General features: G+C 44.1%; 1 protein-coding gene across 1 annotated transcript; it reads right to left on the bottom strand.

Moving 5' to 3' along the window:
* Positions 1-14,830: 14,830 nt before the first annotated feature.
* camk2n1 (calcium/calmodulin dependent protein kinase II inhibitor 1) lies at positions 14,831-16,670 on the bottom strand. The gene is made up of 2 exons (XM_041960922.1): positions 15,997-16,670; positions 14,831-15,168 (listed from the first exon to the last, which is right to left on the bottom strand). The coding sequence occupies exons 1-2, from the start codon at positions 16,163-16,165 to the stop codon at positions 15,095-15,097; spliced, it is 243 nt and encodes an 80-aa protein (XP_041816856.1). The 5' UTR covers positions 16,166-16,670; the 3' UTR covers positions 14,831-15,094.
* Positions 16,671-17,336: the final 666 nt, after the last annotated feature.

Genomic DNA, 17,336 nt, shown 5'->3' with positions numbered 1-17,336 from the left:
AAAATACTACTATTCAGGAAATATGCTATTTTAAATATGCTGCTCTTGCCAAGAATAAGATGAGAAGATTGAAACCATTCTTGTCTGCTAAATATGAAGCTACAACCAGCAGCCGCTTAGCTTAGCATGAAGACTGGAAACTGGGGAAACCGCATGGCTGATGCCAGTGAAAATGTAAAAACAACAATTTGAGTTTTTTGAGGTTTGTTTTGTGCAGAGCTATTTCTTGGATGGGTGCAGTAACTGATGAGATAGTGAGCCTTAGAGGTTCTGGTAGGTGGGTTTTGTTACTTTACAACAAAGTCAGGCTAGCTGGTTCCCCTGTCGTCACTGTGTATGCTAAGCTATGCTAATTGACTGCTGGTCGTAGCGTCACATATGCAGAATAGGCATGAGAGTGGTATTGATTGCCTCATTTAACTCTGGACAACTGTTTGAACTACTCCTTAAAGTTTGCAGTGCCAAACTGTGAGTTCCACTCTTCATCTGAAACAGTCCAGCAAACCAATCTGTCAGTCGTGACACATGCACCCTTCACTGTGTCGGCACAGTTAGGAATAGTGCTGCAGCATAGTTATCCCAGTTTGGTGCTTCAGCGGAAACCAGGCTATTAACCAGAGCTGTCCTCCACTGAGGACCACGCAGGAGCACTCGGGGTCACCTCTGGAGCCAGACTGCCGTGGCTGGCTGCTCCTTAAATGAATGTGGAATTGATTTCACACACTTGCCCTGTTCCACTGGGATAGATAGATGGATGATGACAGTGGCTTTGGATTGTGCTGGAGGAGATTACATTGATCTCTGTTCCGCTGTCATCCAGCGGTCCACGTCGTTCTGTGTGTGCGTCAGTCCCAGTTTATCTACATGTATGCGCGTGCATACGTTTTAGCGTGTGTGTGTGTGTCAGCATGCGAGAGAGTCTCTTAAATCGTCAGTTTTGGAGACAAATTTGTCAAAGGCTTGAAAGAGCCGAGTTTATTGTTGCCTCCAATCAGCTGCCTTGCTGGAGGTATCCATGGCAACTGAAAGAGTAAAAGTAAGGCTTGAGGTCTCCAGAGAATTTGGAAGAGAAAGAGAGAAGGACTTTGTATTGCCACATAAGGACTCATTTCAAGCGCTGAATATGACAGAAAGGATATCAAAGTAGAGTGCTCGCAGTAGAAATTGGTTTTCTGTGTGAGCAGTCTGAAGAAAGGTAAACACTCAGCCCACAAATACATCATGTAAGATGGCTCAAACGCTACTCCACACTCATAAATATACAGCATGTCACAGTTCAGCCCAGTTTATGTAGGCAGTATACCCTCTCTTAAACTCTCCATACATTAATACAGTAACACTTCAGCAGGGTGCCAACACTGGAGCTTGAACCTGTGTCCTCCACTTACAAGATGATCTGCCTCCAGTTAAAAAAGAAAAACTTACGCAATGAAAAAGCAAAAACATTGTGAGATGAGAACCTAGACAGAATTAGAGGTAGAGGAGGTAAACGTGGCGCTCATGAGTATTCATGAGTGAAATCTAAACCTTTGAGTCCCTTTTTGTCATTCTTTGCATCCTCACAGTAGCCTAGCTGTTCTTAACTGAGATATTTACCACTTCAGCTGGAAAAACTGGACATTATGTTGGTATTAATGATTGATTTTTATGTTGTTGTTGGGAGACTCTTAATTAGTGAAACTACACTTGCGCTCACTTGTACAGATTTTCTGCAAAATGCATGAATTCAAAGAAAAAATGTTTTTAAATTGTATGTTTCTGGTCTATTTTGTCTAAAATATGCTTTATTTTATTTTATTTTGTTTCCTTTTTGCTTTTCTTTCTTTTGGAACATGCGAAGAATGCAGCAATCATTTATTTTTCTTTGGAGCGTGAACGTCAACTGTTGGAAGGCTGTGTGTCTGTGTGGTCTTACCATGTGTCACGTAATCCCAAGTGGGATGGTCCATTTCAATGGTATGACACAAAAATCAAAAATTTATTCAGTCGTTCATTCAATCATTCATACGATGCCTCGAGGCGGGTTTGAACTGTGAAAGGGTGAACAAGCAGTACACCAGTGGCCAGGTGTGCCTGACTGGTTAATTATAGTCTGAAGCCCCCCTAACATACACAATAGAAATGACTTATAAGATTCAGTGAATAGATGAAACATAATTATGGATCTTTTTTACTTTTTGTAATGGCCAACCTCAACACCAGATGGTTCAGCTTGGATATAAGGCTAAATGCAACAGTCTAGTATAAGACATGAACCCAAACGCAGACTGAAGAGGCAGGAGAGGTGTGATCAAAACAGTGTTTCTTGGTCACACGGCAGGCTTATGTTTGACAAAGAGAAGGGAATCCTTTCACTGAGAGATTCAAGGCAGACAGACAGTAGACAGCAGGTTGGCATGAAGGCACAATAAGTACCGACAGGCAGAACCGAACAAAAGTTAGCATCCTTAGACGCTTCAGCAACAGATCATCTGGAGGACGTTGTGGACGCTGGCTGTCCTCTATTCATACTGGGGCTGAGGAGCAGCTGTGCAGACAAGTGACAGGGACAGGTGAGGAGGGGACTCTCTAGTGACAACTGGTGGGCAGGTGCAGAATTGCAAGCAAGTGAGGAGTTGTTGAATGGAGCATTAGTCATTTTCTTTTTTTTATTTTGCCACTTGGCGGAAGAGTCTGCATATTATAAAAACATTTTATGTGGTCTTATAAAGTTGTTGTAACTAATGTTTATATATCCAGCAGACATGAGCAAAATTAGTATTTATTGAGAGTCATGTTTCTGGCAACAAGAAGACCGATATCCACTTCCCTTCTGGCTCTGTTTTCATAAACCCCTGCAGAAATATATCTGAGCAGCTAAATGTTACACTATGTTCCAAAGGCAGTTGCTAACTGTTTTCTAGTTTTCTCACTATAGGATCGTGCACTTAAACATTCAATAGCTCTAACAGTTTATTGTTCAAATAAATTCATGTGGCACACATAGCTTCTATGAAAATGTCATGAGTAATTTAACACTGCCCTAAGTCAGGAACGGCAATACTTTTGCAATAACAATACCGATTCAATGCACTCACTATCTTGACAAGTTGAAATTATGTCAGACTTTTAAATGCTTAGAACAATAAAGAGGACAAACCACGAGGCGACAGGGGAAACACTATCAGCTGCCCCTCAGATGAGATGAGGATGTGAATTCCCCGAAATGCTTTGAACTTCAGATGTCATTCTAGACAATATATGACAAGCAGCTCAGGACAGTCAACAAAAAGCTAATTAAAACTATTACGAAAAATAAGTAGAAATCAATAATAAATGTATACACAATAAGGATGCATGGCGAATGTTAGGAACACCAGCCAAACGTGACCAATTGATTCACGCGTAACAGCTGCCTGCTGTGGCTGCAAATGAGGATGATGAGGGGGTGAGAGTGAACCAAACAGTAAAGTTGTGAGCCATAAAAAGCAAAACAATTCGCTGAAAGACCCAATATGATATGAATTTAGTGCAGGTGTTAACCAGATGAACTACAGTTGAGGGAGGACAGAAGGATGAAGGAGCGGTTTCCATGACATTAGAAATTTGTTGGCATAGATATTGTGCGATGGATAACTTAAGGCATAGATTTGTTGTAGTCATAGTTAAGTTAAACTTTGCTTCCCGTCACTGCAGTTAAGTTAAGACTACATGGTCAACTGATAAAGCATGTGGGCACATGAACATTACAGCCAAATGTGATTGTTAAGTACCACTAGAGCTACAGCAATTACTCAATTAGTCAATTTATTTGATTTGAGAAATTATTCATTGATCATTTTAGGGTTAATTTTTTTTAGCTGAAATGCCAAACATTTCCTATTTCCACCTTCTCAAGTGAGGATTTGATGCTTTTCTTTGCCACACGTGATAATGTACTGACTATCTTTGGGTTTTGGACTGTTGGTTGGACAAAACAACTAAGATAAGTTAAGATAAGATTAACTTTATTAATCCCCAGCTGGGGAAATTCAGTTCCATATAAGCAGGGATGTCAGAGACAGTCTGTGAAGTGGGCGTCCCAGGAAGATGACACCCCAAGAAGACTGTTTCCTCACTCTGTCAACACTTAGGAACCGTAGGCAGTGTTCTATAGATTTGCAGTCAAGGTTTGCAGGACGACATGGCCGACGGCTCTCTGCCCAGACAATCCAGAACAGGCTGCATGTAACCAATCTCATGACTGCCCTTCACCATCAGGCCTGTTTACGCTCGTGTCAGCAACATGTGCACTGGAACCTGAACATGTGGAGGGACGTTATGTTCAGTGATGAATCCAGATTCTGCCAATGACAGTTGGATCGTAGGGTGGAGAAGACGCAGAGAACGCTATGCTGATTGCTGCACAGATAGATAGAGTAACGTCTTTTGGTGAAGGCAGAGTGATGGTGTAAGGCGGCATCTCCCTCACTGGAAAAACGAGGCTAGTCATCATTGGAGGCAGAGAGATATTGAGATGAGATTCTGCAACCAGTGGCAATTCCATATCTCCACAGTCCGGAACCAAACTCTATCTTCCAAGGTGACAACGCTCGCCCCCACAGAGCTGGGTTTATAAGAGACTACCTCCTGGGTTTGAGAGTGGAGAGGTTGGAATGGCCTGCAAGCAGTCCTGACCTCAGCACTCACCCTCACACTTGTGGGATCAGCTTGGCGTGCTGTTTGTGCCAGAGTGACCAACACAGCCACGTTGGCTGACTTGCGACAGATGCTGGTTGAAGAACGGGATGCCATCCCACAGCAGTGTGTGACCAGGCTGGTGACCAGCATGAGGAGGAGGTGCCAGGCTGTTGTGGCTGTGCATGGTTCACCCACACGCTACTGAAGATCCTGTTTGTTAAATGAATAATTAGTTAAATTGCCAGTATGTCTTGTTTCTTCAGACTTCAATCATCCAATACACCAAACAAGAGTCAATCGCAGAATAAGCCGTACGGCATTTGCAGAGAAGATTTGGCAAATTTTTCAAGGGTGCAACCACTCAGCTCTGCTGCTCATCCCACAAATGCATGTTCCTTACAAATGTGGCACCACTTAAATGAGAAATAAACAGGCTTTCCAACAGTATAAGATTTATTGCCAAGAGGCATTGTTACAACAAAGAAATAATATACCAAACACAAATTTCCTTACTTTTTGTGTTATTTTTAGCATGTTGTGCAATAAATTCTGTCTCTCAATCACGTTTCAGTTCATCCCAAAAGTATTGGACCTTTTGGATGAACCATTGTTTTACCCTGGTTTGGCCACTGGGGTCTTCCCCTCCCCAGCTGATAACCAGTTCTAAGCAGACTGGTATTTGGTAGTAAGATTTCCATTAACTGGAAATAAGAGGCCTTGCCCAAACCATGAAAAACAGCAACAAAAACCAAAAGTATGGCAGCACAGTGGGAAATGAATTTTACCTGTGGTGGGGCCCCTTACTCATCACAGGTCTGTTCCTCAGCATTTGATTGCCTAAATAATGACACTAATAACGAAAATGATGATTAATGTATGCGTCCTGCAATATGGTTAGCAACATGGTTCGAGAGTGAGTGCTGGTTGTTATACTGCTGTGTAGTGATGGCAACAACCACCTGTAAAATTATGCAGCAGCAGGAGTCTGTCTCCCCTGCCTTGTTCTCTCCGTCTTTAACGTGGCAGCATTCAGGTCCTTGGATGTCCATCGTCAGCTAATTAATCAGAATCAAAGGGAGACAAATCCTGTAAACACAGACAAGCTGCAAGCATGGGTCCATAGGTGAGAGAGAGACAAGCAGAGGGGGAGAGAGGGAGATTAAGGGCGGCTACTCCCCAGACCTCCTCTCCCCACTTTCTTCTGGTAGAAGTCATTAAGATTCACACCCCTGATCCTTCACTCCGTGCTGGCTGCTCACTGCTCGTTCCATGCATCGCTATTGCAAGAAGAAGAAGAAGAAAAAAAACAGAAACATAACCTGCACACCCACGCCAGAATTAAGACGGTGATGCAGCACTCGTTTTCTGTCAACAAGCGAGAGCATACAGAGAAAGAGAGAGAAAGTGGGATAGCATGAGAGATGACAGGAAGGAGGGAGGAAGAGCTAGAGAGTGAGGGCCTGACAGCTGGTTGGTATTCCTGAGGCTTAGCCAGAGAGGCTGATGGTGCAGAGTGGACATCACCAAGGAATTTCAATGTGGATGGAACAGCTTGCTGTTGTCACAGTCAGAGCTGTAGCCTTTATGTTACAGACCTGACGGTTTGACAAACCACCATGTGTTTAATAGAATGAAAGCCACTCAGATCAGTGAAATTAGTCATAGAACCTGGATGTTTATGCACTGGGTCAGATATGAACATTTTCATTATTGACTGGCCTGACAGATAACGCTGTTCCTGATCAGTGACATCACCTTTATTTTCTATTACATATTAATTGTACTCATAGACAACTGGGCAGTTTCCTGGACACAGTTTAAGCTGTGGTGTTATTTTAAATTTAAATTTCCAACCTTTTCAAATTCTAGTGGAGATTTTTTTCAAAAATACAGAAATTGCCAGGCAGAATTTGGAAGAAATGTGTAAAATAATGCCCAAAATACGTTTGCATTTGATGGAATGGTGCAGCCATAAACTGCTGTAGTTTTGGATTTTAATATTTCACAATGTAAACATCAGCTTCAATAAAATGCTGGAAATGCATGATGCAGAATGCTTGACACCGTCAGTGTGGCATAATAATAATTTAACAACCTTAAAGATACTTAAGAGGGAATAAAGGCGATCCTTGTCAGTATTAGGATATGTAACGTCTGCTTACACCACGAGGATGATTTCAATTCTGTATGTTCATGATGTCCTGATGAAGGGCTAAAATAATAATTTCAGCTACTGAGTGGTTTGGTTGTTGAAAGACTATTGGAATAAATTTGGATCTCTGTTGTAACTGTTGGTCTTTGCCCTGTCTCTGAGTGAAATGTAAGGTTTAGGTTTAGCATCGTGTTTGGTCACTGCAATAAATGTTTCCCCGAAAGAAACTGGTCAATATTTCTGCACTGAGTTCCTCTAAACATTTCAAGTGAATGATACCAGAGATCAGTGTATGTGGCTGTATTCATCACCAAGGTGTGGGAAAGATGTAACAATCAGTGTGTCAGTTCTCACACAGGCTGAGCCTCCAGGACTGAACAGGACTGGCCAGGAAACTACGAGCATCTGGATCCGGCTTCCCTCCCTTCTCCAGGCGAGATCCAGCTCTCACTAAACCCAACCAATTCGCTCAATAAACAGCTGGATTATTACATAACACAAGGTGGGGGATAAATAGCCTTGAGTCCTTTGAAAAACCTGAAAAAAAAGATTAAGCAGACTTTTCATTCGCTCGTGCAGTTTGGAGTTCAACAGCCATTGACAGTCATGTAGCCGTGTTCATTCATCCACTGGGGCCAAAGAGCTTCGAGGCTGTCAAGCCCCGGCTCAACAATTTTCAATTCCTTAATAATTTATTAATGGCGGGCAGTCAAATTGCATATCAATAATGTAGAAGGGCTCAGTACAATGTTGATACAAAACACCCTTTCAGTCGGGCTCATTCATGCTCACAGACCTGCAGACATATGTACTATGTTTAGTCCCACGTGGTCCGGCGCTGGCACATTGCATGAATTCAGTCCGCATCAGCGAGCTGTGTAATGTTAGTTGATGATGGAGCGACTAAAAATGTGTCTCATGTTTTCTTTTATTAGTCTGTCTTTGAAAATGTATGCAGGATAAAGAGGTGCAGAGGTGAGAAATTCAGCTTTTTACGGGGGAGCTAGGAGGGAACAATACAGGCCGATGCAATGCAAAGACATTGTTATGAAGAACAAGAACTGATTGTTCAGCATGTAAAGTGATACACTGACAATGTTTACAATGCATTCTTAAATTTAAATTAAAAAAATGATTGTGTTTTCTATTTTCTTAAAGAGAGCAAACCCTCTTCTTCAAGAGAGAAGATTGCATCATTTTAGCAACATTTCGCACATATACGTGACTGGGCAGCAGCTATATTGTGTGTTTGGGCGCAAGCCAATCACGCATGTAGGACAAATTAAGTGACCAATGGCGGATTTCCATCTAGGTCAGCATCTTTTATTCAGGAGGCACGCGTACACAGTTACATGTCATCCCGCCCCGGGGGCCCTGCGGAGACCCACTCTGCCACCGAGAGATGGCCCACCATTTTGTTCTGTTTTGAAAATGATCTCCATGCATGAGATTAGCTGGGGGGCCCGCAAGCTTTTCCCTTTGTTGTGTATCCCAGTTTGGATATTTCCCCGGCTGGTGTCTGCGAACGTGTGTGAGTGTGCATGCACACTGTGCACGCACGGTGCCAGGCTGCATTTCTGAGCGTGCATGTGCTTGTGTGTGTGTTTTTAATGGGAGTTTTGCTCGTTGCAGGGGCGAATACGATCTCGATGGAGACATCCGATGCCCACTCTGTGTATGAAACTGTAGTGCGCTGCTGCTGAGCTTGAGGAGAACGCTTGTAGCATCTCAATCTGCCTGCGATGTTTACAGCAATGCACGCTTTGCAATACACATTTGCACATACAGTGGATGCCTGTGTGTCTGAGGGTGTATCAAAGGTAAAACATGGCACTTATTAAGGTCACAAGAGACTCCCTCTGGTGCCTTTCCCTTGAACTGTTCATGACCCCTCACCGGTGCACTGAGCCGTCATGCATGCACTTCCGCATGCATACAGTAAGCTTCTACAGGGAGGAAAACCACCGCAGCAGTCGGCATGGTGTTTGTGACGGACGTCAACAGTTGAAGACGCAACCGGGAGACAATACGTGACGTCGTGCCGAATCTACGCAAGTGGCCACACAAGTATGTAAAGTTGAGGCTTTACGATGCCACTGCACCAAAATGTAAAAAGCTGTCTCTCTCAGCCGTTGGTTTCCCTCCACAGAGTTAAAGCAGCAACAAAGCAACTCGGCAGAGAGAGAGAGAGAGAGAGAGAGAGAGAGAGAGAGAGAGAGAGAGAGAGTGTGAGAGAGAGAGAGAGAGAGGCTGGGGATGTGGTTGCTATAGTAACCATCTGGTGGGTCTGAACTGTTTCTCCCTGGCATTCATTTCATCATATTGAGCCTCTGTCTCTCTTCCTCTCTCTTCCTCCACTCTCACTTTTGTTTATCCCTCTCTTTCCCTCCTTCTCTCCTGGCTCTCCATCTCTCTTATCTCCTCATCTCCCTCTCGTGCCGCTCTCCCACTCTCTTCCGATCTGCCTGCCTGCCTGCCCTCCCTCCCCCCTCCCTTCTCCAGCTCTCTTCACTTTCCTCGGAAAACAGTGAGAGAGAGATAGCGAGTGTTTAATGTTAATGTGGAGTGGTCCCTGTCTTTGTTTGTGGTTTGTCCATTTTTATCACTCTTGCCCTGAGAGTCCCATCTGTCAAACCTGGACTCTCAGCCCCTTTTTAAAGACAAGAGCCAGACACGAGGTTCAGGTTTTTGGAGATGAGTAAAAGCTGGACTGATATCTGAGAGGGAACACGCTTGAAAGATTGACGTCATCTGCAATCACGATTTAGCTGCAAACAAAGTGGGTCTCACCATCGCATCATAGGCAGGGTTATTTTCTTGGTCAAATGCTCTGATTGAGCTCTGCCCCCCCCAAAAAAAAAAAACCAAACAAACAAACAAAAAAACTTGATGTCAAATACACCAGATTATTCTGGTGGGGTGTCTATAGGAATATTAATTTATTTTTCCTACCAGGTCTGCAGGCAGGGCTAGATGTCCCTTTTCCCTCTTCTTGTCCTTGTGAATTCCCAGCAGAGTCTCAATCAGCGAGAGAATACCTGATCCCAATGCCAATTGAGCCCACCACACACACACACACACACACACACACACACACACACAGAGGAGAGTATGCACAGATATGTTCGTGCAGACCCACAAACAGCAAAAATATGAATGAACAGATCGACATCTGAGCATGTACGCATACACACAAATGCACACAGGCGGTGGAATGAAATGCAAATGTTGCCTCATCCATTTGCATGCCACACACATGCTATTGCTGCATCATATAAAGTTACTGGTTCACACCAAGGAAGAGAGGAGACGCTTTTCCCGGTGAGGTGGCTCAGCATGTCAGGTCAGCGCGGGTATTTCCCCGCGACGACACAAAGGTCAGGTGGAGGAGTCCAGAGAGGATGCTGTGTGAGTCAGTCAGGCCGGAGTGTGTGCAGTACAGTGCGTGTTAGCTTGTGCGTGAGCAGCTCCGAGGGAGCTTGCAGGGTGTGGTTTTCCTCCTCGTGTCAGTGACCTATGAATGCTCTCATCCCGCTCTTTCTCCTGTCAACAGGATATCTCTGTCTCTTCCACTCCTCCATGTTGCTCCTCTGCTTCGCCTTTCTCTCTCTGCTCCTCCACCTGTCAGAGCTTATGTAACCTAACAGCCATCCAGACCTCGACTTCCGTCTGCCCCCTTTCACAGCACCAGTCATTAGCCTCTCATCAGCCCCCACTACGAAACCCATTTGCAACAATATTATCCAAATAGTGACTCACTAAGTTAATAAAGAGCCTCCCATTATATAAATGACAAGAATGGAGGATCTGCTCGCCGTTCGGTGTGATTTTGAGCCTCTTCTAGCAGCAGTGGTCACACAGCCCAAGCCTGAGCTTGAACCTGAACTTATCTATCCAGTCTGAGGTGAGCAGCATCGGCTGCATGTCTGTGATAACAGCATTAGGACTGAGGAGCATCTAAGTATGCAGCTAAGAGGGGCTCGTGTGATAAACACATAATCTGCATTTGAGACGTCTGTTTGTTTATCTGTGAATATGTGTTAGGTATGTCAGCTGGATATGTGTTATATTATCTAAAATAACTGAGAAATATGTCTTCCCGGATTACTGCTGTGACAGAATGCATGATGAGGCTGCCAGTAGTGAGAGAGATGGACAGTGAGAGGGTAAACTTTTAGGAAGTTTACTCAACACTGACACTCAAACCGGTCTGTTGAAATATGCGCGAGGAACAAATGAGTGACAGAAATGTGAATGGATCTCATAAAGCAGAGAGCCCGACTTTCAAAATCTTTATGATGAACTTTAGATTGTTTGAAGATTGTGGCTGGAAAAGAGCTGCTCTGCAGCATCGCTGCAGGATTGTGGATTTAGCCTTTTGCACATCATGCACACCACTGTGTCGAACTTTAAGTTGGGCCTCAGTTCCTCCTCAGGAGACGTGGTTATAATAAGAAGAATGTCCCACAGATTATTGATCAGGAAACGATTTGAAAAGACATTTGATCAACCCTAGAATGATTATTGTTTTATCTTTTTTCTTGTCTTTATCCTTTTCCATAAATGTATTTGTTTATAGAAATGAAGTGATAAAGGAGGTGCACTGCTTACTGAAGACTAGTCAGTTATTTCTGAGTCTGTCAATCAAATACTAAAATGCTGGTGATCACAATCACTGTTGTCACTTTTTAAAGTCTCTGTAAATGACCTTTCATCCCGTTTTATAACTCCAGCTCTGATCTACTGTATCTACTGTAACTCCCCAGTTATAATTTTGAAGGAAAATTAGGAAAAACAAAACTGCAACAAAAAAAAACCACAACACACATTCTGAACTATTTATGTTTCATATGATGCCACTAATATAGAATCAGACGTTTCTCGTTTGGAGTTTTTTGTCATGAGATTTAATAACTATCTAAAATCTTACACACTTTCAGACAACTATTACAAAAAAAATAGAGTATTATTGGTTTGCCAGCCTGGTAAATATTATCTGAAGCTTGTAATGTTCCTGTTCTCAAGTTCAGCAGACAATTGATTGATGACAGCAATCAATATCAATATGCTGCATTAAAATCTATGCATTTTAACATCCTGCTATAGGTCTATAATTGTTCCATAGTTAAAATGCATAGTCCACTCTAGTGGATGGCACTGACACTCTTTTTTTTTTTCTACTGAACTCATAGACTGATTGTGATTCTGCTGTACGATAAGGCTTACAACACCTGATATTTGTTGAGCCGGTCAGAAGTGTAGATATGACTTTGAGGACTCTCTGAAGTTGCAGTTTCAGTTGAGTGTCTGTCAGTGGTGTGTGTGTTCTCGTGTGACACCTGATCCTCTATGCTTTTATCTGTGTTTGGCGCTTTGTGGTCATGATTATTGAGATGCGGTGTAGTTTCTGACTGACGGCGCCTGCAATTCAGCAATTCCGGTGGTGAGTCTTTGGCCTCTTTGTAACTCTGCCGGTTGCCTTACGCTGAGTAGAAAATCCTTTCAAACCTCAGCTAAAGGTGACACATGCTCATAATTGGTATTCAGCTTACTACTGCATGAGTCACATGTGTGGCTGCCTCTGTAGTTGTGATTTACTATGGGTGCAAAATTCTGAAATGTAGTGAGGAGAAAAGTTTAAAATTCATGACAGCATAATGTCAAATAGAACAAAAGTGAATAAACAAAGAAAAGGGCCTTTTCAAATTGATTGAAAGGGAAATAATTGTGTGTGCGCCACAACCTGCCATTTCAAATTGATCATTTCTGCAGGACGACTGCAATACATTCCTGTGATTTTGTCCAACCCCTGTGATTTTCTGCAATGCGTCCCTGCGTGCTACAGGTTTGACCGTGTGGGAACAGCACCTGACCCCATGTTTAGACCGATCAGAGCCGAGCTCGTTCCAATCACCTCACGCTTTCACTGCAACGTTCTGGATTTAAGGATCCACCACACAGGGAGTCGTAGACCATTACTCCCTGAATGTAACATCCTCTCATTCTGAGCGAGAGGATAGGCTGTTACTGCAGTAGGCGCCGTCGTCATGGTTGACTGCCGTCTTGGAAGAAGGGACTATTTTGGCAGAATAATGCGGTCACGCCACTGAGTGAATAGGGGGTCTCGAGAGAAGAGGGCTGAGATAAGAGAATGGAGAACATTCCATTAAAGATAGCGATGGTATCAAGCCAAGGGGAAGACTATTCTGCACCGAAACCCACCGCAGCACCCATCGAGTGCAAGGTGCATCCGTTACCATGGTACCCAGCCCAGGCAGCCCCTTTCATGTCTGTCAAGACTGGGGAGGGAGGGAGACTAGCAATATGTTAGTCTCGCCTGCAGTTGGAGCTGAAATGGACATGTGTGTGCCTCCGTGCATGTGTGTACGCTGCATGTATGTGTTCCCAGCACACATCCCGGCGGTCCGGGTTTAAGATGCTGTACGCTGACAGAGCCTCGTCACACAGCATGAATCATTTAGTCACCACAGCAGAGTTGGAAATGTCACGTCTCATCAGTGTTCCTCATGCCTCGGTGACCCTGCACCATTTACATCTCTGGCGATGGAGTTAAAGGGAGGACTTGATTAAAGAGAGGAGCTGAGATTTCAGATGCAAACAGACATTTATTGCATTGGGAAGCAGTGGTGTACATTTTCCCCACAGAATCATTTGCAATACTGTAGCACTTTATGAGATCCGAGTCTGTTGTGCAGTTGTCCGAGCCGAGTGTCTCCACTCGGCGTGTGGAATTCAAATTCTTGATGGGATTATTTGCTCATCTTTCATCCCATTTCTGTCTCCTTCCATATCTGATCTTTCCAAGGAATGGGATGCTACTTTCTCACAGTGGAAAATGCTGACTTGACCTTCCTTGGCAGCCAGATAGGCAATCCAATAACAACAGGGGAAACTGTACAAGGAACATATTCAAAAGTCAGCCAAGCTCTTGTCTCTATCTTTCTGATACAAAACTAGATTTGTGTTTTTTGCTACAGTTTTAAAACAGTTTAAAAAACAAAAAAGCAACATCGAGTACATCGTATTGTAAACCACAATCAACACTAAACAGTAAATAGTACTTTGTCATAATCTTTATTACAAGATATTAGGCCACTGTACAAATCAGTGTGAATCGTACAGTACAACGCAGAATTAAGACTGTTTCTCGAGGTTTGTCATTCAAAGCTGTATACGAGGTGCTTCAAGAATACACAAGTTTCAGAACTTCTGCCGTGCATGCATGATTTCATATTTGCCATGCATGAGTTTGTATTTCAGTGTTTTAAGAAAGAGCCCTAAAAAATGGCAACCCAACAAAACAGCTGAATTGTATGAGTAAATGTATAAAGCACAAAAAAAGAACAAGTTCTCCGGTACAGTATATCCCTCATGAGATTTGGCACACACGATAATGCACAATGCAATATAAACAGTTTATCAATAGGGTGTGTACAGTCAAGTTACAGTATCAACCAATCCAGGTGAAAGCCTGGGAAGCTTACAAACAGGTGGGAGGTACACTGTATATAAATGACTCTTTAGCTGCAAAGTATGGTAACAAAAAACACTCAGGCAACATCGAGAATTGTTAAGTGAAAAATAAAATGTCACTCTCATTCACTCAAAGTTTTCTCGACATACAAAAGAACACTCCCTCGGGCCTCAAGTCACTGCAAAAGACATATTCCAAAGGATCAATAAATAAAGTCGTCCAACACATAGAACAAACCAGTTTACTGCTTCCCACTTTGTGCAAGAAAATATGGGCTACCCTTTCCATATTTACAAACGCTGTTATTCATTTGCGCTCGATCAAAATGAAGAGCAGAAAGAATGGTACCATAGGTTTGATTGGTAAGATATAGGAGAAGTGTGTGCTTTAGTTTTCATATCAGATTTATTTCTGTATCCTGTCCCTGATTTCTGCATTTCGACAGCGTCACCTCCGTCCTCCACCTTGCCCCCCCCCACCCCGTAGTCCTCTCCCGCTTTTGGATTTATGGCGAAACCCTTTAATTGAGGGTGTATTTGTTTGTGTGAGTGTGTGTGTGTGTGTTTGTTGGGGGGGTCCACCTGGGGGTCTCCTTTGCTGCCGTCTCCCGCCCCTGCCAGTGTGTGTCACCCAGATGGCCATGACTGACTGGGAGAGGAGGGCGTGGAAGTGCTGCTTGCTGCCACATGAGAGAAAGTGCTTATATACAGTGTCTTTGGATTAAAACTGGTAAATATCGCCATAAAAAATTTCAAGAGTGTCTTTTGGGGGATGGTGAGCCGAGCGCTCTAAGCCTCTGCCGGGGTCTTCTCTGTTCCATTTTTCAGTGCTTCGTCGTCGCCATTCTCATCCTCAATCACAACTGTGGATGACAGGGGAGAGAGAGTTAATGGGGGGGGGGGGGGCTCATCTTGGTGTGGCGTCTTGAAAATTCACCGCCGACTGACAGGAGGGCATTAAAGCCCAGAACCATTAGCACTGCGCTGCATGAGCAGAAGTGGTGTGTGTGTGTGTGTGTGCACGAGAGAGCAAGAGTATGCAAAAAGAGGAAGATAACCATGAGCCTGGTTGTGTATGACTGTGATGCACATTTGTGAGTGTGCATGTCTGAATTTCTGCGCCTTGCACCTACAGGTGCAATCCTTCCACGTCTGCGTTTGCCATGTTTGTCCATGTTGTGTCTGTGCACTACTGTACGTGCAACTGTGTGTCTGTCTGTACATGTATGTGCCACCACGAGTGAGCCCCGATTTTTTTCAAGGACCATCCCCTGGGTGTCATCAGGAATGCAAAAGCACAAACAAACAAACAAAAAACTGCCTGAAATGATGGTGCAAACACAAAAATCCTAACTGCACAGCATACAAATCTCAATCATTGCAACCATTCAGTGGGGAGGGGACAACCAGCACAACTCTGTTGAGCAGCGTTCAGGAGGCATTTAACAGCACGCACTGCGCATCCAACTTGTGTTGCAATGCGAATAGAATATTTAAAAAGCAACGCATCCCTCACGCGTGCAAACAATAGATCATCCTCTCAGTCTCTGCTGAGGACCATGTCAAGGCGAAGGTGATGCCTATCCGGCTGCACGCACACGCACACACATCCGTAATTGTAGTGCACTATATCCTATGTGCGCATTCAACACACCACCATGCACACGAAAACGCCTTAATTATATAATTACCCCGTTTGCTCCGGCCTATTTGTCCGAGTTTCGGCGGACGTTTATTCTGTGAGCCGCTGAAGAAGTTGTTGGTGTCTTGGAGACGACAGGTGAAGGAAAGGTGTCCCTCGTCGCCCTCATTTCCATAATGACTCATTTTTTCTTCGTTGAAAGGCAGCACTTCCGACATCTCCAAATGCGTCTTTATCACCAAGGCGCACAAACTGAAATGTATCGCTCGTCGCCAAGCTTGAGCTCGGCCGTCTACAACAAACAAAAGAGAGAGAGGGGGGGGCAATGCTATCTGCTGACACGATCTAGCCCTTTCTGTTTACCCCGAAGACACGTGTATGTCTCCGCAGGTACGCACCAGAAATAACAGTAAATCAAAATGTCCTCAATTTCCCCGCTCGCGGAGCTTCGGCAACATTATCCAAAAATGTCCAGAGGTTTGCTCTCTGTGCGTATTGCTTTGGAAATGGAGGCGCACGTACAACAGAGCCGCGGAGCGCCCGCTGGTTTCGAGCGGCTGAACCCGTCGCACGGAAAATCTGAGGAAGAAATGCAAATTGAGGAGCGATGCAAAACACGGATCCCGGGGAGACCTGGCGAAGGAGCTGTACGGGGGTTTTCTGGTGCAACCCAGACAAGCTTCCAGCTGGAGTCGTGGCGTACCAGCGCTCCGCTCTCCGGGATCTAGATGCAATCAAACAAATGGCGATCTTATATTCGAAGATGGCACATGAATGCGAGCCAGTGCAGGTCTTCGGAAAACGTCGTTTACGCGCCACCACTCGACGAGTTGGAGGTGTCAAGTCTTCCGAAGTGTTTTATAATATGACAAAATTGGCGTTTCCTGTGGTCGCGGGGTTTGAGCGTGTCGTGCGTCCACAGAGGCAGACCTCACCAGAGGAGGGCAGTGTTATCATAGGCTAAGACGTGACTTCTGGGCCCGTGGCGCACTTTTCGTCCGACGCTAAGGGCCTCCGCTATTTTCACCTGTTTTCACTCTAGTTTCTGGAAAGCAGCAGTATCAGTGTGGAGGGACTGGGTGGAGGTTGAAGATGGCACACATCGGGATCAGCGGCCTGCGCCAGGAAGCAGTTTAACTGAATTAACCTGATGTTTGCTGAGTAAAACAAAGAACACTCCATGTTCCAGATCTGATGACGCACCAGGTTTTACTCAGCCTGTTATCCGGATAAATTTCTCTAAACACCATATTGAAATGTTTTAATACACAGTTTGATCTTTAGTTGTCCTCCTCCCCAAATAAAATAACACAACACACACACAATAGTGTGGGTAGTGTAGTGGTAGTGTATATATTTAAAGATGATAGAAAATCCTGTCTTCCTAAC

The sequence above is a fragment of the Chelmon rostratus genome, chromosome 2, assembly GCF_017976325.1.
Source record: "Chelmon rostratus isolate fCheRos1 chromosome 2, fCheRos1.pri, whole genome shotgun sequence".
Lineage (NCBI taxonomy): Eukaryota > Metazoa > Chordata > Actinopteri > Chaetodontiformes > Chaetodontidae > Chelmon > Chelmon rostratus.
The sequence above is the reverse complement of the archived record's forward strand: the minus strand, read 5'-3'. Positions and strand labels throughout refer to the sequence as shown.